General features: G+C 37.0%; 2 protein-coding genes across 2 annotated transcripts; one reads left to right on the forward strand and one right to left on the reverse strand.

The window, feature by feature from the left end:
- Nucleotides 1-1900: 1900 nt before the first annotated feature.
- On the reverse strand, nucleotides 1901-15984 carry rasip1 (Ras interacting protein 1). The gene is made up of 16 exons (XM_026284493.1): nucleotides 15663-15984; nucleotides 13390-13511; nucleotides 11863-12311; nucleotides 10604-10864; nucleotides 10286-10509; nucleotides 9229-9384; nucleotides 8611-8815; nucleotides 6656-6954; nucleotides 6144-6305; nucleotides 5068-5108; nucleotides 4511-4665; nucleotides 3920-4032; nucleotides 3540-3831; nucleotides 3235-3398; nucleotides 2995-3136; nucleotides 1901-2456 (listed from the first exon to the last, which is right to left on the reverse strand). The coding sequence occupies exons 2-16, from the start codon at nucleotides 13509-13511 to the stop codon at nucleotides 2278-2280; spliced, it is 2964 nt and encodes a 987-aa protein (XP_026140278.1). The 5' UTR covers nucleotides 15663-15984; the 3' UTR covers nucleotides 1901-2277.
- A 2306-nt stretch (nucleotides 15985-18290) lies between these two features.
- LOC113116373 (cytochrome c oxidase subunit 6B1-like) lies at nucleotides 18291-21984 on the forward strand. Its single transcript, XM_026284496.1, has 4 exons — nucleotides 18291-18379; nucleotides 18881-19008; nucleotides 19479-19579; nucleotides 21706-21984. The coding sequence occupies exons 2-4, from the start codon at nucleotides 18903-18905 to the stop codon at nucleotides 21757-21759; spliced, it is 261 nt and encodes an 86-aa protein (XP_026140281.1). The 5' UTR covers nucleotides 18291-18379; nucleotides 18881-18902; the 3' UTR covers nucleotides 21760-21984.
- Nucleotides 21985-22487: the final 503 nt, after the last annotated feature.

Raw genomic sequence — 22487 nt, forward strand, 5'->3', positions numbered from 1 at the left:
ATAAACCACACAGATTTGCAAATCAGAAGTCGTATAGTAACTTATTGATTAAATTTCCACCACAGAGAGGTTAAATCATGACATGAAATCTGCCACCGACTTGAGACGATGACATGGCGTGGATGATGGGGAGGGCTGCTGCCGCTGGCTGGACGAATTGAAAATCCGGTGTGATGTAAACGGCTCTCACGGGATCGCATTCTTACCGTAAAAACGGCATAATGAAACAATTGACCGGAAAGGACGGAGATCTGGCTCGTTGTCAAGATACAACGCGGAAAAGACAACATGCTTTCACAATAAGTGTGGATTAAAGGCTTGATATGACGTCAGTGAGCGTCTTGGGAATTTTGTTCATATCCTCAAAAACATGTAAATCTAAACAAACGAGCCAAGGATGGGCTTGGCGCCACTTCCATTCATTGCGTCGTTTAGGTCAAGAACAGCAAGTGTTTATTTTCGAACGTCATGTGAGTGAGAAGGTTGTTTTATCGGGAAAAAGAAACTCAACAGTAGCCTGTGAAATGTAACCTACTCCCTCCGTCATAACACAAGAGATAGTTCTGTCTGCAATAAATATACACTTCAAACTACACTTAACCCTGGGTTAGCAACGTTTCACACTAGTTAAGGTGTTTAGCACCACTTTCAGCCAAAGATAATGACATTAGCAGTATGTCTTTAGCAGAGTGTTTTTCTATGTAACGTTAGGCTAATACTGTTTTTATACAGTCTATGGCTAATACGATTTGCCGACGTGCTTGACTGTTGCGCTTCTTTTGACGCGACGTTACAAAATATTAAAATATTAATATTATATTACGTAGGCCTATATAACTGTTTTTAAACTTCTGCCTTTTTAAAAATTCCAATATAACTTGCCTCTTGTAGACAACTATAAACCGCGTCAGTGCTTGCTCATCAAATATTCTTATTAAATAAATAAACTTTCACGCACTGTGTTTAGTCTCCATATCTTAGGGAAATGTTACGTGTTAACTGGAGTGAAGACAACGTAGCCTATGTGTGTTTTTTTTTTTTTTTTATTGTTTGAGACCATATATCCGATTTACGCAGCGACCTTCTCAGAGATGAACAAACAGGTAACGTTAAAACAATGAGTCATGAGCTTTGCGTTCAATCATCGTTGCTGTCCTCATAAATATATAAATGACAATCCTGGGTTTAAATGTCGAAAACCCAACTTACCGTGGATTAATTACCAGCGCATGGTAAACATAAACTGTATGAATAGCATGAAACACCGGATAACCCTTAATTAGCCTATGTTTACTCTGGGTTTAACCAGGCGTCGAACTAGTAGGCCTATCTAAATGCTAACGTTATATACCTTTACAAATATTTACCATTGTAACCACAAGTTGCGCCAAACACCATAGCAGCACCACATAGTTATTACTGCAATAAAATAGCTAGTGTTAACATTGGTATTAGGCTACATGAACTGTCATCAAATAAAGAATTTTAAAAGATGACAAATAAAACCCGGATTTATGTATTATGTTTTTTTGGTAGTAACATATAGTATCATATATTATTCATATGGTTGTAGGCTACTGTTTAATTGTAAGGGCCCCTGCATGTATCAGCATTTCCACTATAAACAGTTATTGTATAGGATATAATAAGTTTTTATAAAAACCGTTCTAGACAAAACAATAATCTAGAGTAATTGTCAGGATACTGATCCTCATTAATATAAACTATGATATGTGATATGTATTTTCAGTGGTGTCCAGTGGAGTCTCTCTCTAACTAATCGTTGAGTCCATTGTTATCATGCCACCCAGTGTTGATTAATAGAACAGCAGGTGACCACAACTTTTTTCCAACAGCTTCTCGCTAAATGTATGAGAATACATAAAAAAAACTGATCATAAAAGTTTGATTTGTTTATTGTAGTGCCATATTTAGTAAGATTAACAGTGGAATGAAAAACCCTACAGAACATATGAATACTGTGTAAAATAACAGGCTGGCATTTATCATTGCAACCAGGCAATGAATCTCCTCTAGCATAAACCCTTAGGGTAACTAATGCAATGAATTATACATATTCATAGTGAAGTCAGTGTCTATCCATCAAAATCCAACAGATATGCTTGACAGAAAAAAAAGAAGAAAAGAAAATAACAAAAAATAACATCATCTGATATGAACAGGCCTTTATGTAGCTTACTAGTGTCTAAAGATTGGTAGTTTCTCTATGTGAGGACTAGATAATGTTCATAATGTGAAAACTGGGATGAATTCTTGTTACAGTCTAGTCCGCTGATTAGCAGGAAGTTCATCCTGGTCGAGCCCCCACAGGAACGTTCGCAGGCGTGTCACTTCCTTCAATAGCTCAGGGCTTGGGATTGGCTGAGTCAGATCCAGACGAGGTGTCTCATTAGGCAGGATAAGAGGAGGATGGTCCAAGAAACTCTCATAAATATCTTAAAATATGAATAAAGACAAAACATATATATTATATATAAAATTAATATCATATACTTAAAGTATTTACACTACAGTTTGGGGTCGGTAGGATTTGTGTAATGGTCTTTTATGCTTCCTATGGCTGTATTTTTTCGATTAAAAATCATCAGCATCATTTTCAGCATCATTACTCTAGACTTTAGTGTCACATGATCCTTCATGTGAATTCATCTTCAGAAATTATTCTAATATCCTGATTTGTCAACCCTTAATATTATCAATGTTGTAAAAAGTTTTGCTGCTTAGGTGTAATATTTTTGTGAAAACCTTTAAAGTATTCTTTGATGAATAAAAATGGAAAAAGAATGCATTTTTCTGAAACATAATTTAAACATAGTCTTTTTTTTACTACATTCTTTCAAAAAAGGTTAACAGACTCCAAAACTTCTGAACAGTAGTGTATGTTATACGTATAAGTTTATATAAATAGTTTTTACAGGTGTAGTATCATTATATACAGGAAGAATGTGTTAATTTATTTAGGTTGTTACCCACCACCTCCAAGTTCGGTACCAAGAGGCGGAGCCCAGGAAGACGGTGGGGCTCTGGTTGGTCCAAGCTTATAATGAGTGAGAAGGTGGTGAAGCTGGGAAGGACTTAGCAAGGGATGTTCTTCCTGTAAACTTGACCAGGATGACTGAGGAACAGAGTGATAATTCATAGTCATGTGACTGAGTAAGGGATGTGAAAAGCATTGCTTTACATATTCAGTGCATGTGCTCAGTTTGTTCTAACCTGAATAAGGCGGGTCTTAGGTATGCACAGGAAGTTAACCGTAACCGATAGCTTCCTCAGAAACTCTGACGCAATATCCCCAAGACCTGCTCCTTGTAGCCAGTCTAAGACCAGGTCCAGATTTGTTCGTATTTGAACCGCACGTGACCAAGAGAATAGAGAATCTGTAAAAGATGGAACAAATGAATCATTTTCAACCTCACACTTGCATTTATTCTGGTCGTCCATCGCCATCATATCCTGCTCAAGTCAACTGCTGTCAATGCTGCCCGAAGCCATACGCAAACACGACTGTAAATTCTCACCTCTCTCCAAGAGTGTGTTGAGCAGAGACGTGTTTGTGAAGAAGAAGAGGTAGCCAAAGGTTTGCGAGGTCAGCGGTGGAGAGAGGCAAGCGTCTCGTGAAAGCTGCAAAGAGCAGCGATACACTTCCACCAGTCCAGCGACGGTGGGTGGCAAAGTGGAGACGTCTTCTTCTTCTTCATCTCTTTCCCCTTCATTACCAGCTCTGTCCTTTGGTCCTGCTTTCCCTTTCTTCTTCTCCTCACTGGAGAAAGGGTTAGTGTCTAACAGTGCCGGGAGCAAAGAGTATAACGTCTGAAAGAGAGAAGAAAATGAGTTTTAAGTCAATCAGATGCATTAAATAAATGTGTCATCCAAGCACCACTGATGCATGTTCTCTAACCTTGGTCAGATGGTAAACACACTGCTGAAAGGTGTGCATAATGACATCATCCAGCTGTGCCAGCGCCTCAGAACAGGTGTCCATATCAGCTGAGAGCACTGGGTCACCCGGGGCTACAGGTTATGATGAGACAAATCATAATCTTCATTTAATGTTTAAACTTTAAATGTCAGTAGGATTTGCAGATGGACATAAATCATCCCTGGTAATTATTAACGTTAATGATTTATAATCAGTTTTAATATATTAGTTGACAAAATGTGTTATTTTACAATCTCATCTTGGAAAGAATAACAACTACACTTGGCTGATGTGATGAGAAAGGAGTTTTATGAGGCATGAGTCTGCAGGTTGAATATATCCTCACTGTAATTCTATACAAAGTTGAGGCCTATTTCTCTGTGAATAATATTTGCTTAGACTAACAGGTTTACTAAAAAGAACAAGATGGCATAAAAATAGATGAGAGAAAACTGATTTAGTCTAACAAAAGACATAACACGTCTACAACCAAAGATACGGCACGTAATGCAACACAAAAGTATTTTTTGTTTTGAGAAAACATGCTGTAATTGCAGATCTCTCCCTAACCTTCAAATTCCCATTCTTTTTCCATGGCTTCAACTTTGACCTGAAAGAAGTTGAGGAGCTCTGTGGCATTGGACATCCAGAACATTAGAGGTCGAAGGTCAGAGGAGAGCTTCTGCATGCTTGGTGAAACAAGTTCAACATCAGCCTCTGCTGAGCTGAACACACATAAAAAAAACATTAAACCTCAGCATAGTGCACAAAATCCACAAATAAGCAAACACACACACACACACATATATATATAATTTATATAAAAAATAACATTTAAATTAATTAAATATATAATATACAATACAAGTGACTATTTTTATATATTAAGTTATTATATAATTACATGATGTTATATGATTCTATAATTTCTTTAAATAGAAGGTATATTCTAGGCAGGCATGCACAGGCATTTCACGGTAAAGGATCATTTAAAGAATGGCAAAACACACGTTCAGTCCTGGGTAAGGTGAGGGGAATTTGCTGTTTACAGACCTGTCACTGAGCAACAATGTTTGAACAGTGTATACAGATCTAGTACAGCATGGAGAGGTGGTGCAGGTTCTTACTTTTGTGTTGGATGTTTGTCACCGAACTCTTTAATTTTGTCCTGAAAGATGAATAATGGAACAGACAGGGAGAGAGAGAGAGATTAAAGCAGACTCGGATGAATGCATGGGCGGGAGTGTTTGGCTGATGTGTCCGGACAATGACAGCACATTTTCCAAACGGGTGGAAATGACATCAGTCAACCTCTGTTTACAAACTACGGCGAAATTCCAGTGAAAGCCCATCTGTGTCTGCAGCTGTGGCTCCTCAACCACAGCTTCACGATGCAGAGAGAGAGAGTCAGAGCATTTTAAAACACTCTCAGATAAACTATTAGTGTGTTGTGTGTTTTAACCATTAGTCCAGGTTTATCTCTGCAGTGGTTTGAGAAAACACAAAAGTGGGCAGAAAAGTGTCCAGAACAGTGTCAGCCTGTTTAAATCATGTCATGTTCATTATCACCTTTGCACTCCAATTGCCGTCTCAGTGCTCTTATATAACAACCCAACCCGGTACTTTACTTAACTCCTAATAAAGGTTGTGGTTTTACACTTCATGATTTCATGATGTTTCATATTATCCAGACCAGTGGCTTCCAACCTATTCTACCCCATTAGTAACACTCAAGCAACTCTTCATCAACACAAATCAAAATCAAATCCATTTATTATCACTCCAAACCAGACACGTGATCCTTTTATCTCTTCTTATGGATATAATTTAGCATGATCATGATTAATATTATTAAAAAAAAACTATTATTACAACAACTCACTTAATGAAACACAAATCTAAACTGTACTGTATGTAGGTGAAAAAGACCCAGAAGTATTTTTCATAATTGCATTTAGTTTGGTATTGGTTTGGTTGGCAGACATTTGATGGGATGAAAATGTCAAAACATAAGCCATTTAATTAATAAAAAGTACAAAAATTATGTTTTCAATTATTATAATAATAAGTATTTAATTAGTAAAACATACAATTTTATATTTATTTAAAACATTGTCATTTCTGCTTTATAGATTTAAATAAGCACAATCACATACACATAGCCTTGGAGAGGAATCACTGCACTAGACTTTTGGATACTCACCCAAACAATTCCTTTGATCTGATTGGCTGCCTTTAAAAGTAGCTGAGGTAATAAAGCAGGATCCAGATGTTTAGAGGCGTAGTCAATCATGAGCGACAGAAGATAGGCAGGTGCTAAAGCCCCGCCCCCTGAATCTGGGCTGGAGTTCGTTGAAATAATTTCCTGAAATTTAAGTAGCAGTAGTAACCGACTTGTATAAATAGCTATTATGAAGCCATGGCAAAGTTGAAAGTACAGCAGTATTTGTTACACCACAATTTACCAGTGATAATATTTTTCCTAAATTAAGTTTCATTGCAGCACTCACTAAGTATGCTGTATTATAAGCATTTATGCTGAAGTGTTGACGGAGCTGCTGTATGATTTTTAAATCACTGTAGCCTACTGTTTGTCTGTTGCAGTAAATCATTAAGATAACCCCCTCCTCTTCCCCAGATCTCTGTATTTACATGCACTGGTGTTTGTTTATGACGGATATATCAGAAGGAGTATTCGATTGTATCAGTGTTTACCTGCAGCAGGGCATCCGCATGTTTGGCCTGGAATCTCAGCAGTGATTCTGTGGACCCCAGATACTGCCTGAGCATTTCCTGTCTATCTGTCATCCCGCCAGGGCCGTAGGAAGTTGACATGTCACCTTGCCATGGAGGCGGTAAGGCCAGAGGCGGAGCGGGGGTCACACGGGGGTCACGGTAAAGGAAAAGGAAGTGGCTGCCAAGACCCAACAAGTCTCCAGGCTTTAGGACTGCTTCCCTATAAAGTGGGGCTCCGTTAAGAGTGACAGGTCCTCCTCTGAATGGACGCGCCAAAGCTGAAGAAGAATAAGAACCAGAAGTATAATTGCAAACAGTATTGGACAGGCTACTGTAGCTGGCTGAGCTAGCATCCACAGAAAAAATAGCTATGCTAGATTTTAAGGTGAAAACTAGAAGCACTAGAAGCTACATGGCTGATGTAGCTTGCTATATTTAAAATAATTTTTATTTTATTTTTTACAAATACGATGCAACATCACCAAGTATAAATAAATAACAATTATAAATATAACTACAACCAAAAAAACAAAAAAATACATTCCTCAGATTGACTGTGGTATTAAAGTGCTTTTGTGTATTTGTAATGTTTTGATAATTTTTGTTTAGTAAATGTATATACCTGCATCCAAGTGTGACCTTCTTCTTTGCTGATAGCAATATGTGCTAGCAATATATGCTAGCAATATTTTTGATGTCTGTGTTATTCTGCTTATGCACTACATGACTTTCAAAGTCATCAAATTGCTGTTGTTTTCACACTACACTGTTGTCACCGACATCATTTCCAGTCAAAACAAATTGCACACTACAGCACTTGATGTTTTACTTGCTAAATATCTCTCGGGCTTTAACAACACATTGCCACTTCTCTCTTTGAAATATCAGAGAATTTGAAAATTTTGACATAGCGATTGGCACTGACGTGAACTTGAACAGATTTGCCTCAGTTTTTGAATAGACTGTTGGCGAGCAGAAAATTCAGGGCTGAAATCGTGTAATGTGTGGACGGCATTAGCAGGTCAAATATCTAGACCTGACTGTGATCCAAGTCATGTAGTGTGCCATTTATTTTGACTGTAACTGATATCGGGCGACAACAGACAGTTGAAAAGTACATAATAAAGAAACCTGTTAGTGTTTTACTGAGTGAGAAACAGCACAGCACTTTTTGTTTTTCCACTAGCTTCATTTAATATGAAAGCTTATGTGGGGGGCAAGAACAGAAGTGAAAGCGAATTGAAGTTTGATGAACTCATATTGTTGAATTGAATGCGATCTGCAAAATGAGTAGATTACATATATTTACATTTTCAATGTATTGTATGTTGGATTATGGTTTTTTTGTCTTTGACATCACATTACAACTATTACAGCTTTCACTGAAATTCTGCATGTTAAAAGACTAGCGCAGGGCTTCTCAACTCTGACCCTCAAGGTCCACTTCCTGCAGAGTTTAGCTACAACCTTGATCAAACTCACCTGGCTGTACAGTTCTAGTAATCCTGAAGAACTAGATTAGCTTGTTTGATTAGAGTTGGAGCTAAATTCTTGAAGACAGTGGACCTTGAGGACCAAAAGTAGAGATCCTCTGGTCTAGTGTGACTGTTGCTTGTATTATGAACCGAATCACATCATTTTGCTCCTTCCTTTGATAATTAATTGGAAGGGAAAAGTTGCAGAATTTGTCAGCGCTCTTTAATCAATAATACACCCTAAGATATTTAGTTAAACTTCCCAACACTGATTGCAGTATTGCTGTTTTTCCACATCAGTACTTTCTGTTCCTGTTTTATCGCGAATGTTTGCAATCCTTGGTGCCGCATTATTGAATGTGAATGTGAAAATCGAAAGCAGAGCCCATTTGCAACAATAATCCCTTTAATTTTATTCATTAGTTTGATCTGACTTATGTTGGTTTGGTGTAAGGGTACCTTGACCTCGCGGTTGCTCTGGGACGGCTGTGTCTCTTCTGATCAGGAGGTGTCGGGCAAGCAGGTCAGGTGCTGAGAGGTAAGTGTCCACTTTTAGAGGCCTCTTCCCCTTCTTCTCTCTCTCCCTGTCCATCTCACGCTCCCGGAATGTTGGCTTCCGCCCAAAAACATGTGTGTGACCCGCCATTATGTACAACACAAAGTCCTAAACAAATAATAAACAAGAGAGTGAGAGGATGAGAGGGTGAACGGTGAAGACAGAGAGTGGAAAAAAGCTGTTATGATCTTCATTGTGGTCTTTACTCCAATCTGGGCAATCTCCTATCTTAAGTTGCATAAATACAGCGGTGATAAGGAATGAAGAGTGTTACAGTTTTCAACAATGTGTGCTTGTGTGAGGTCATTGTGCAGAGATGAAGATGTAGACACAGCATGCTTGTGTTGGTATTGTCCGGCCCACGTGTGTATATAAAGCTTCTGTGTGGCTGTTTTGTGCAGCGTGTTCAATGGCCATTCCACTCAAAGGTATGAAAGCGCTGATGGTATGTTGTGATTAGAGGAATACAGGTATGATGTCATGTCATGGCTGTAAGATAAGTGAGATGATGCATGTCTAGCCTTGCTCTGGTCATAGCCTTGCAGTAACAGGAAGTAAGGCCGATCTGTTGGTGGAAGAATCAGACTCTGCGACATCACTTCCAGGTCACAGGTGTCTTCTTCTGCTGCCCGAGTGCATCTGTCTGTCTCACCTCCACCACTTCTTGACCCAGTGACCTGACAAAGCAGAGACAGTTAGTACTGTGAATGGATTGCATGCATTTACTGTATAATGGCAAACACAGGTATGAAGTTGACTTATGTTGTTTCATTTAGTATTAGGGGTTTAATTTAGGGATATTTTAGGGGAAATGTAGTAGGGATATATATATATATATTATAGGCCTTAACAATAAGAATGTGAGAGAGTTCAAGTGAGAGTGTTTATTTTACACAGATGATTTATTGTTGATATTGTAATAATGACTTGACTAATAGTCATGGAAGCAACAGTTGCTATCTTGCTTTTTATTTATTTATTTAGCTATTCCATTTTTTTTAAGTTGTATAGTAAATAATATTTTAAATAATTAGAAATAAATGTTAAATATTTAAATAAGCTGATGCTTAAATATTATCATTATTGCACATTTTTAAATACTTTAAATACATTTTTTTATATTCTGCTTGTCAGTGTTAAGCTAGGTAAATGATCTAGTTGGCTAACATGGCTTTGTCAACATTGTAAAAATGACTTGTTAATTATAGTCTTAGAAGCTTCAGTAAGAAAAAGTTTTTAAAAGTTTATAAAAAATGTGTAAAATTGTGAAAAATTTGTAATTGTTTATAACTTCAAAATAAACATTTAGATTAAATATTAAGTGTTAATATTCAAGTATAATAAATATTATACTGTACATTGAAGTACTTCTAAAAATGAAGTTATGAGTTTAGAAATAAAAATCTGAAGAAAAAAAAATTGGTGAATATATTGGAAAGGCAAATAGAAATCTGAACTACTAGCTCACTGCAAGCAAGAAAAATTGTCGGGCCCTATTATAAATTCGAATTCACATTTTTGAGGTTGTGATGTATTGTAAAGTTGGCCGGTGTTTTTTATTTTATTAAAGAATTGTACCTCTCCTCCTTCAGTTGTTATCATGCTCACTATGTTCTTTCTATCCTGTCCATTTGGGGCATTGCCAGAGCGCCGAGGGTCATTGCTAGCGTTGCCCTGGCGACGTCTTAGACTCAGGTTCATATCACTAATACTCCTCCTCAGTTCTGAGTTACGCCCTCGATGACCTCGTTCTTCTTCTGGCCCGCCCCCAGAGGACATGCGGCTCCGTCTCCAACGGACTCCTGTTACCACGATAGTGTTTTCCCACAAATTAATAGTCACACTGGTTAATACACTAGTAAAATGTCTTACAGTTAAATATAACAATGTTCCAACCTTGATAGCTCTCTCCATCCCTCTCTCTCTCTTTTTCCTTCTCTTTCTCCTCTCTCTCATATTCATCAAGGCGCTGGATCTCAAACCGTCGTTCGAAGCCATCCTTCGGCCTCCACATATCCACTAACTGTAAGGGGCATTCCCAGGATGCCACGCTCCTTCGGCACTCTGTTTGCCATTTATTGGCTCCATCTGGCTGCTGAATGGGCTTTCCAATGACATCACATAACAGGAAGTCCTCAGGGGAATATTTCTGGAGAGCTGACAGGTGAACAGGAAGTTGGGACATTCAGAAGGGAATGATACAATGAGTGGGTATAGTCTAATTTCCTACATCTAATCTGTGATGTCTCCACTCAGAATGCACATTTGATTATTTGCAGATTGCTTTTGAAGTTTTATTTTTCCTACATAACAAGATAATGGATGGATGAACCATGTATTCATGCCAATATGAAGCTTCCATCATTATTTACTCACCTTCATGTCATTCCAAATGTGCATGTACAATATTTCTGAAGAATCTTATCTTGGTTCTTTCCAAACAACAACCATTCAAACCACAAAAGTGATTCATACAGAGCATGTGCTTTATTCCAAGCCTACTGAGGCCATAACTTTTTTTGTGATGAACAGAATGAAACACATACTGTTCAAAAGATAAAAATTACAATTTTGTAGAATAAATTAATCATTTTATTCAGCAAGGATTCAATTTATCCTTGGTGAAAGTGTTTACATTGTCATAAAAGATTTGTATTTCAAATAAATGCTTTAAAACTGTATTTTCATCAAATAATATAAACAAAGAAAAAATATATTAAGCATCACAACTGTTTTCATTGATAATATTGATATTGATAAAAAAGAATTTCTTGAGCACCAAATCAGGATATTATAATGATTTCTAAAGGATCATGTGACCCTGAAGTCTGGAGTAATGGCTGCTGAAATTCAGCTTTGCCATCACAAGAATAAATTACATTTTAAAATAGATTAAAATTGAAAGTTATTTTAAACTGTAATATTACTGCACAATATTATAGTTTTACTGTATTTTTTATCAAATAAATGCATCTATAGTGAACATAAGATTTTATTTTCTTTTTTGGGTGAACTATCGAATTAAAGTCACACTTTTGATATCTTTATAGTGCTTTTTAGAACTTTGACAGCTGTGGCCATGGAGTAACTGATGCATATTTTTTTACAAAATACAGACTAACTAGTCTGGTTCCCCATAACAGGGAATGAAATACCTGTGTCTTCACTCTCATTCTCTCTTTCTCTCTCAGTGTAGCGGATGATGACCTGCTGAATGAGCTGGCGGGCAGTGGAGTGCATGTTTGCCAGCAGGCTCCGATAGTTAGCTCCACTGGACAGGGCATCTCCATAGATCTTGACCAGCCCGGGGGCATTAGAGGCAGCGGGAGGCAGGTAGTGATGTGATGAGGGGGTGGCAGAATGCGCCCATATTTCCCTCTCACGTTCTCCAATGGCACGGTCTCTGTCGCTGTTGGACCGGCCTCTCAGGAAAAGGTGAGACAGCCGCTTGGCCCGGGACTGCTGATTGGCGGGGCGAGGGCGGAGAAAGGCTGGAGAAGGAGATGGAGAGGGTGGGGCAAGAGAAGAGGTGGAGTGAGAGAGGGAGGAAGGGACTGATGATGGGGCCTCGGGAAGGGAAGCGGCATCTGAGCTGGTTGTGGACCTGATTAAATGAAAGCAACAGGAAGGAGGTGATATACAAATCATACATTGTGTACCACATATTAATCTGAAGTTTGCACAGTAAAGCAGTAAAGCATCCATGATGATGTCATGCATGCCAATCTTTCCATAATCTGCCCCTATTAACTGGAAAGAGAAATGTTCTTAGTAAAATGTTAACCAATGACATTCAAGTTTGTTTTTCCATATCTATTAATTTATAAATAAAATAAAATTAACAATGCAATTCATAATACAATGACTTGAATATTCTATAATATTCTATAGTGAGCATGTTCTAATGTATGAATTTAAAATAATTTATATATATATATATATATATATATATATATATATATATATATATATATATATATATATATATATATATATATATTTTTTTTATGTCAGGGTGATATAACTGTACTGATATCATAATGAAGAAAAAGAATGAAAGTAATAGTAGCAGAAGCAGTGATTTAACATAAAATATATAAAAATTAATATATAAAAACTTGGTGAAACCGACATACAAGCAAGCATGCACATGAAAAAATAAATGAAAGAATAAATAATGTTGTTATAATCACTCTTATTTTGTGTCTCCAAGGTTCAGATTTTTACTTAATTATTTTTACTTATTGAGCTTATTGATCTTGATTGTTTGTCAAGGTCAATAAGTCTCTTAAAATATCAGATAATTAGTCTTTCTTGCCTTTGCAAAAGGTCTTGCAAGGTTAGTTCAAGTTGTAAAATGTCACACAAAATGTCATGAATATGTTTTACCTTGCCAAATTTATTTTAAAACCTTTTTAAAGGTAATGGTGAAGGAATGTTGAATGTTTACACACATGTATTCAAAGGTAAGTGGAAAATATGGTGTTAGATTCTCCTTGATGGTTATACCACATGACACTTTTAGAGTCATTAAACTGAAACGTTTGTTGAAAATGTTATGAAGGTTTTTCCAAGTGAAACCAACATTTCTAAGAACTTGGCACATGTTTTAAACTTTCTTTATCTTGGACACTCTTATTCGTCATTGATCCAGAGAGCAGGAGAAAGTTCAGAACACTGACTTGACTGATGCTGCACTGGGCCAGCGAGCTCCCAGCTTGGCAAAGTGTTTCCGTGGAGAATTTATCCACAAGCCCACTGGGAAATGGAGCTTCCTAAATCGGGGACTGCCAGACTCCTCCATCTGAGGGAGTAAGAGAGAGGGAGGTAAGGACTGGACGGGAGTGTGGAGAATGGAAAGATATACTGACAAAAATAAATTGAGAGAGGAAGGACCAGGGGGAAGTAGGAAAAAGCAAGAAAGGGAAATGTCTTAAAGGGGTCATATGGTGCGATTTAAAATTTTCCTTTCTCTTTGGAGTGTTACAAGCTCTTGGTGCATGAAGAAGAATTGTCAAGTTGCAAAGACTAAAGCCTCAAATCCAAAGAGACATTCTTTATAAAAGTTAAGAGTCAACCGCGACCCTCCTAAAACGGCTCGTTTGAACATGCCTTACATGTCTACGTCACGATGTAGAAAAATTTGCATAACCCACCCAAATGTTCACACAAAGAAAGAAGGCGTAACTTTGATTCTGGCTGTAGTATTGTTGCTGTCGCCGCCATATCGTGGAGACGCTTTGTGCTTCGTCGTGAAAGTGAAACTACTTTGTTTGGTCTTCCAAAAGAGGACACAACAAGAAATCAGTGGTTAAAAGGGGGGGTACATGATGTTTCGTGTATTCAGAGTTATTCACAGTGTTAAAGAGATGGATTCTCATGCTAAACATGGCCAAAGTTGTAAAAAATAATTTAGAAGACTGAGAATTTCTGTGCTGAAAATTGTACTTCCATGTTGGTACAAGTTTTGGCTGATTTTTTTTTTGAACATGGATCTAATGACGTAGACAACAGCGGAACATAGAGCGGAACTCCTTATATGAGCATTTCTGTCGGAAAAGCGTGCCTGCGCACATGTTGGCCAGAGTAGCGCATGTTATTTGTCGTTTCTTCGATCACAAATGCAGACATGATTTTATGTTTACGCAGCATGATACACGATTTATAAAAAGATAGTTTAAGTCATTAGAATCAGTAATTATGTCCTCACTGGATGCAGCAAAATGCCTAATTTATAATGTGTTTCACTGGTTTTGTCTCGTAGCGCTGGGACACACGGCACCACAATATGTTAAGTGGTAAGTTATATTTCTGTCATATGCTTGAGACTTCTGCCAATCACAACACACTCAGTAGCTGGCCAATCAGAGCACACCTTGCTTTTCAGAACGATGAGCTTTGTAAAAATCGACGCATTTCAGAAAGGTGGGGCGTCAAGGCGAAACAATATGTGGAAAATAATGCTTTTTTAACATTAAACCGCATAAACACATTGCATTACACCAAATACACTAAATAATATTCTTTAAATCAATGTCACATGACCCCTTTAACAGTCAGAGACAGATAGATGCAGAGAAACACCAGAAGACCACTGACTCAGTATATCAGTATTGGGCATTAAGCAAGACTTTAAAGTTTTAAACATGTAATTTTCTAGATATGTGTTGTTATTGAGATTTTTTTATCTCCAAATCATATTTTGGCAGGGAATGACATTCAGTAGACAAATGGCAGGAAAAGCTAGCATCTCGTTGAAGGACGTGCAGTGTCATACGTTCTTCGTCATCTAAGGGTCTATGAGTAACCGAGCATTAACGCAGTTAGTGGGGAATGCCACATAGTTGACAGGGCAGGCGGCGAATAGTTATGGCTCTGTGAAAAAGATTTATTTCACATTCATTTCTACATGTCTAATGAAAACCAGAGGTTTGGCACTGTTGCTCCTGAGCTAAGCAAACTTGTGGAAGTCAAGTAAGAGTCAAGTGGCTTCGCCAAGAGGCCATGACGAGGATATCAACCAGCATAAAACTATCATTGCTGAGGATAAGCTATGAAGCCAAACCACATTCTATGAATATCATCCTTGTTGTACTTTGATTAAAAGCGCTGAATGTCGCCTACATATAATGACATATGTTTTTTTTGTCCTCCACCCTGATTGTGGACTTCACCTACATGTATCCTCACAGACAGATGGGAAAACCCCTGAACAGACCCCCTAAGTGCCATATGTTCCTCAAAAGTGAAGTTGACCTTTATTATGTTGACTCTTTGACCATAATTGATTTCATCACATTCTGCTGGGTAAATGGCGTGTGTAGAACAACCAAGAAACAAAATTTACTTCTGGTTGGGAAAGGTATTCAGTATATGCTGACTACAGCTCCAAATCAGTCATTTTGCATCATTAAAATGGCTTTTCACACCACCAGATGATCTAAATGTGACTTACCCACTGTGACGGGCTTCCACTTTATATCAGGATAAATCTTCAGAATGGCTGTTGCTGTTTCTGAAGTGTATTATAAAAATATCAAATAAATACCAGTAGAGGTCAGTTCTGCGTCTCCTTATTCCAGAATAATTAGGTTTAAATAGTCCATTTTCTACATGAAGCCTTGCTTTGCTTTACCCAAATTTATAATAATACGTTTTTTAGCATGTATTTTTCATTTTCGATGTACAAGAAGGGTCCTCGAGTCGTTATCCTTGCTCTCTATTTCTCGCTCGTTTCTTTCTCCCCTTTTCTGCGTCTATAGATAGAGAAGCAGGCCCATTGTTCTAAATGACAGAATTTCCTTCCTCCCCAATGGACAACACCTATATCCTGAAAGAGAGAGAGAGAGAGAGAGAGAGAGAGAATATGAAGTATATGCATAAAGCCAAGTCAATGACACTGATGTACATACAAAGAGCAAGACGAAAAATGTTATAAGCACTAGTCAGGATGTCCATTATGTCCATTCATGTTCAACACAGAGCCGGAAACTGCCAGACAGTTGAAGAATTCAGTAGACTTGAGTCAGGAAAGACGCCATACTGAATTTACGGGATTAAATATTGTGCTACCCTGACTATTGTCTATAAAAACAAGCCTCAGGAGATATAAATCAATGAATGAAACAGAATATATGTTTATTACCCAAGGGATGAGCACAAGACTAATTAACACTTGCCTCAGCATGTTTTATCCAACACTTTTGTGTGTGTGTGTGTGTGTTGTGTTGTAGGGCTTTTGAAAAAAGGAAACAGGAAACCTGGGACGGGATGTCAAAGACAGAGAGGCACCTGTAACCTTTGACCTTGTCAACCACATAATGATGTGTCAGGAAAGAAGAACCCTGTGTATATCCGTACATGTGAATGTATCTATATGTCTAAGAAAGACTTAAACTAAAGACTACTAAGATACGTTTTCTTGTTCAAAACATAAATCTGACTAAATTTAATGAGATTCATGCATACGTTTGCTTCTCATTTATCTATAACTGATATTTTCACTGGAAAACAGCACAAGAATACAAATTAAATGCTATGCTATTTATTTTGCATTGTAAAGTCAACATGCAGTCCCACATATAAATGCACACACACTCACATGCACCATGTCAGACCAAAAAGCAAAGCCAAAAGCTCTGTGAGCAGTAGGTCTCTTAGACAGGAAGCATTGACAGCCGACTGTGAAGGCTCCTGTGCGTCACACAGATTTGTCCCTCCATGTTTTTTTTAGCGTGTAAGTGAAAGCTCTTCCTGGCTTCTGGTCAGAGGGAACATGTTTGGAATGAAGTGTGCATACAGTAGTGCACTCTTTCTTTGGTAAAAAGTTCTTACTGTACATCACTCACACCTCAACTCTAGAGGAAAGAAGGTGGTTTTGGTAGCCAGCAGTGCCCTACAAAGGCAGAGGACAGTAACTACACTCTGTTGAATTAGGCCTATTGCTTCCTAGTTAGTGTAGGTGAGCCACAGATTCCAAAAGTGCTCTATATTGATTTATTAAAACAAAAATATTTATTTAATTACTTATTTGCTTGCTTGCTGTGGCTAAAACTGCAATAAAAATATCAGAATATGAAAAGAAAAAAAAAACAATTATGCTGCTTCATTGCACACATAAAACATAAATTCTAAAACATTAATAAATTAAATAAAGCACACAATAAATAAAAACTATACAGAAATAAATTAATACCCTGCTTCAGACAGTGGGTTAAGTAATAAAAGAAACATACCTGTTCTTCACAGAGACAGGTTCTGAATATACCATGCCATTATTCTACAGGTTTTTCTACGTTTTACTCAATGACAATATATCTTATTATGCCATACTGTGCTTCCCAGTGCTTTTTATCAGTGAATGTCAATATAATTTTTTTAAAAATATTATTTTATTAAATTTTTATTTGTTCATTAATTTCTTCCCGAATGATTTTTTATTGTATTTTACTTTGTATTGTATATTGCAATTATTGATTTATTAATAATACTGACTCGTTTTATTTATTTTATATTATTGTTTTATAATACAATTATTTTGATAATTCTATTGCCTTCATATTACATCTTAATATTAGAATAAACACTGGAGGAACATTAATGCTACTTACAAAACGTGTAAATAATAAATATACTAGTAGTATTAAAGTATTGTAAATGTTTTTAGAGACTTAGGTCTCTGCAGAGCAAAAGTGGGCGTTTATCACCATGTGGGTGTTTTCAAACTGCTGGGTGTTTCTGAATCATGAAATCTAAATGATCCCCCTTACCTAACCCCACCCCTAAACCTAACGTCACTATTACATCAACCAATCAGGTATCATGGTGTAAAAACACCCTGATCTGGTAACTCCCATTACTTTCCTGCAGAGACCTATACTTGTGTTTTTAGGCTACTTGGCATGGACGTGATTTTCTTATTGCTTTTCAGATTTTATATATTTTTTATTAATTGTATTTGTTTATTATTATGTTTATTTTTATGTAATTTATGTTGTTGCCCTTGTATGTTCGTTATTATAAAAATTGCAGGAAAAAAAGTTTTAGTTTAATCTCATAAGCCCCGCCCTCACTCATCCTTACACTACACAATTCGGCTTCCCATAATCCAGTGCGCTGATAGAGTCTTTCGAGAGGACGCTACGATAAGGGCACAGCTTATTGCTTACTGAGGTGGGCCTCAGTGTTTATATTTGTTTAAACTTTAGCTTGTTGTGAAATTGCTGAGCTCGTGCGATGTTTATTTAAACCCTTTATCTTTACTCTTTTGCAAAATTCACGGAATAGCAACAAACGTTCCACAGGAATGGTTCATTTGAGTTAGCGAGCTAGCAAACTGGCTACTTAAACCGGTTATATCAAGGTTGTGTTACTAAATTGAATATGTCTGCTGGTTTGTAAGTATAATAAGCGTATTTTACGTTTTTACAAGTTCACTTCAATTTACATTTAACGTTACCTGGTTGAAAGTTTAAAAGAACTTGTTTAAAATACAAGAGTTTAACATCTCTACAGCCGTCTACTGGCGTTAGTTCAAACTGTCACGGAGTGAAATGTCACTAACAGTCGTCTGCTTCATTACACCGTTAAACTATGACATTTGAACAGCTAAAGTCCAATTATGTGCTTTAAGTATTTAGTTATTGTTGTTAATGTTTACTGCTTGTCACACAGACTCATTATCTATTGACTGAAGATGGCTGATGTTATTGACGACAAGATCAAGAACTACAGAACGGCTCCATTCGATGCCCGTTTTCCAAACACTAATCAGACAAGAAACTGTTTCCAGAATTACCTGGGTATGTACAGTACACATGATTATGTGACCCTTATTTATACCCAACTTTGTTCGATTTAAAAAAAAAAAAAAATTAACAAATTGTGCCACAAGTGCTTTGTATAAATTATGAAAGCGATAAGTGTGCTTCACATTCAGGCTTTCACACAATTATAATGAATATGAGACTTCACTAAGTGCATTTCAACCATGATTATTAATAGTATGCTGATCTCACAGATAGATCTTTCGGAGAAACCAGGACTCAATTTGTTGAAGGTCACATCAGTGGTGAAGCAGGGTTGTCTGTTGTAAATCTCCAGTTCCCCTGAAGTTATGAGCTAGAATTGATCTATATGACCTTATTAATTGTGACTTGATTAAGTTCCTTTATGAATTGAATAACTCATTATATATGTCTGGGTTGGAGACTGTATACCATTTATGCCTGAGTTCAGTGTGTATTATTTACAGCTGTTTTTTTCCTCTCAGACTTCCACCGGTGTAATAAGGCTTTGTCAAGCAAAGGGCAGGACACTTCTCCCTGCGAATGGTACCAGAGAGTCTACCAGAGCCTGTGTCCAATGAGCTGGGTGAGTCTGTTCTACCAAAAACACCTCTGAAAACCTCAGTAATAGAACCTTTGAGTAAACATGAGAATCAAGATTGACCCTAGCTACCTTATAGACATTCCTGGTGTTATTTTGTAAGCACTTTTTCATCGCATCTTAAATGTCATAAACACAGCATGGCCAGCTGCTGTATATGATCCTTTCTGGTTTTAAACCCAGACTTTACAAAATCCAATCAGTTCTGGTTTGATAAAGCAGAGTTAAATATACAGCAAGAAAAAAGCAATCTTCTTAATCTTTGAAGCTATCAGTATTCTTGAGTGCAAAATGCTGCCTAAAACTTTTTTCAGATATATTTGAAATTCATACATGCTCTTTTTTTGGAAGTAGGTTATTGTATAAAAACATTATCGCCATTCCTTTCTTACTTTATGAGTACAGGTCAGTGAGGTTGATCGGTTTTTGGTCACAATTTTTTTTTTTTAATGACAGTCTGTGATCAAGAACAAACCGCATATGGTCCTAAATCATATACAGGGCACATGTTTTACAGAACATCACTCTACATCAACAATTTTTTCAGAATTCTGTTTCAGAATTTGATATTGGCCATGTTAGGAAAAAAAATGAAATCAGAACTGAGGTTTGCACTGAGAATGTAGCCTTAGGTGCTTTCTAGAATAAATCTTGAAGACGTACAAAATCATTAGCAAACGTTTGGCTGTCTATAATTGGCATCTTTATTCTTTATATTCCTCATCTTTGAGATTTGTTCTGAAAATAAGTTCAAGTAAATTTTCTTTGGCACCTTCTGATTCTAACAGTTTTGCAAACATAGATGAAGGTAGTGCCAAGAAGTCTTTCAAAACAGGATGTAATATTTTTGCTTTTATCTTGCAAACCATCAAGTGTGACTATGACGTATTTAAAGACACTACAAATAAGGTATTACAGTGTATGTGGGCATAGGCAGAAATCCCGAGGGGTATTTTTATACTTTAAATAATTGTGTAAGTAATAAAACAATACAATCGGGGCAAAATGCATTTTAAGTTTAGAAACTTTGAGTCTCCCCCTCCCCCAAGTAAGGCTGTCAAGGTTATTTTATTCACTTAAACATCAGATGAAGTGAATATTTTCTCTTTAATACAGATGATGCCAGTGTATTTTTCAATTCTCTACTCAAAACTAGCCCAAACTGTCTACGTTTCAAGGGGGTCCCCTGGTAAAAATTGTATTCCAGGGGTTAAAATACACGTGACTGGGGTCGCTTCAACCTGTGGACATGAAAAACAACCCACACCAACAGTGATAAAAAAGCCCAATTCCACAGGAATTGTGGACTTGGCAACACTGTGATGGATAGTTATGTGTACAATGGAAACAAAAAGCCACAACGGCTTTAAGTTGTCTAATTTGGCTCAGTCTCCCTGCTGCACTAATAATTCATACATATCCTTACAAGTACAATTTTAGCTGTATTATTTGTGTCCACTTCAAAAATTGACCTCGCAAAAAATGTCCTTACCCCAAATTTACACCCCTGTATGTGGGGTTGATGGGATTGATGTAAGGATGTCCAAACTCTTGTACGTTTTTTTGCCATTGGCAGTTTTCACTATTGTTCACTGCCAAAAAAAAAGATTAATGCTGGTAAACTATGCAGATGATTTGGTATTCACCAAAATGTTGAGAACGACTTGAGCGTGGTCAGGATGCAGTATTGTAACGACAAAGTTCTCTATTCTTCATTGTTGACACACACCCAACATGTTCCCGGAGTAGGGTTCATCATAGCTATCGTCCTTCTGAATTTGAATACCACTTTGAACTTTTCAGTGTTTGCAATCAAACCAAAAATGTATTGGTTTAAAACCACACAGACTCTTCTATATCAGGTATCAGACAGTTTTGCCGGGGGTTCTCTGTTACTGATCATCATGGTGACACGATCCCCATTCAAAACTTATAGCTAAGCAGCTCTGTTAAAAAATAAAAAAAGGAGCTAAAATTTAGTTTCTTCTATCAAAGTATAATTGATATTTCCCTTCAGCAAGAGACAACCAGACATTGTGAAAACTGATTAAATGTGAAGGTTTGCTGGAAGTTGTTTGATATACAATGTTTCTTTGTTTTTCTTCCTTCAGGTGGAGAGATGGAATGGGCAGATTGAGGATGGAAGCTTCGCCGGAAAGATCTAAATGGTTTCTGTTACTTTCAGATCAAGAAATCCCAACCTTTTGTAGAGTACCTCATCATATGTTATCCCTAGACGATGTTGTCTTAGTTATTGGTTTGCCTGCTGGAGGCTGAAAGCTCATTCAGAGTGGGATTTGGAAACCTAAGTCCTAAATTTACCCTGATCTGTGTCACTCTACATCCTACTGTTGCAATATACACAATAAAAACGCACAATTTCATCTAAATAGTTTTGTTTTTGTTTTTTTTACTAAAGGTGTCTTTTTTTCTTAATAGTAGAAACAAATTACGGTTTATACAAAGTGTTTCTAAATCATTCATTAATCACCAAGTTCAACCTGCTGAAAATTGTGTGGCTAAATGGCTTCTTGATGTGTGGTGTTGAATCATATATGCTATATCTGTGAGGTTTAATGAATGTCAGTAATTTGTATGCGATGGTCAAAAACCAAGGCAAACGCTGTTGATTTTATTTGGCCTATATAATTAACACTAGTCTGAAGATACTGGATTTATCTATATAGAGCTCGAGCAATGATACAGAGGCTGATTTAGTTTGAACAGACAGCATGAATTTACATGAAATCAGTGATTAAGGAATTAGATTCTGCAAATCATTACCCAGCATTCTTTAAAAGGCTCAGTTTAATCTTATTTGACCATTGTGTTTTTCAAACAGCAGATGGCGGTAAAGTAACCTAAATTAGTCCATCAATGTGACGACAACAGT

Source organism: Carassius auratus, chromosome 16 (genome assembly GCF_003368295.1).
Source record: "Carassius auratus strain Wakin chromosome 16, ASM336829v1, whole genome shotgun sequence".
Taxonomy (NCBI): Eukaryota; Metazoa; Chordata; class Actinopteri; order Cypriniformes; family Cyprinidae; genus Carassius; species Carassius auratus.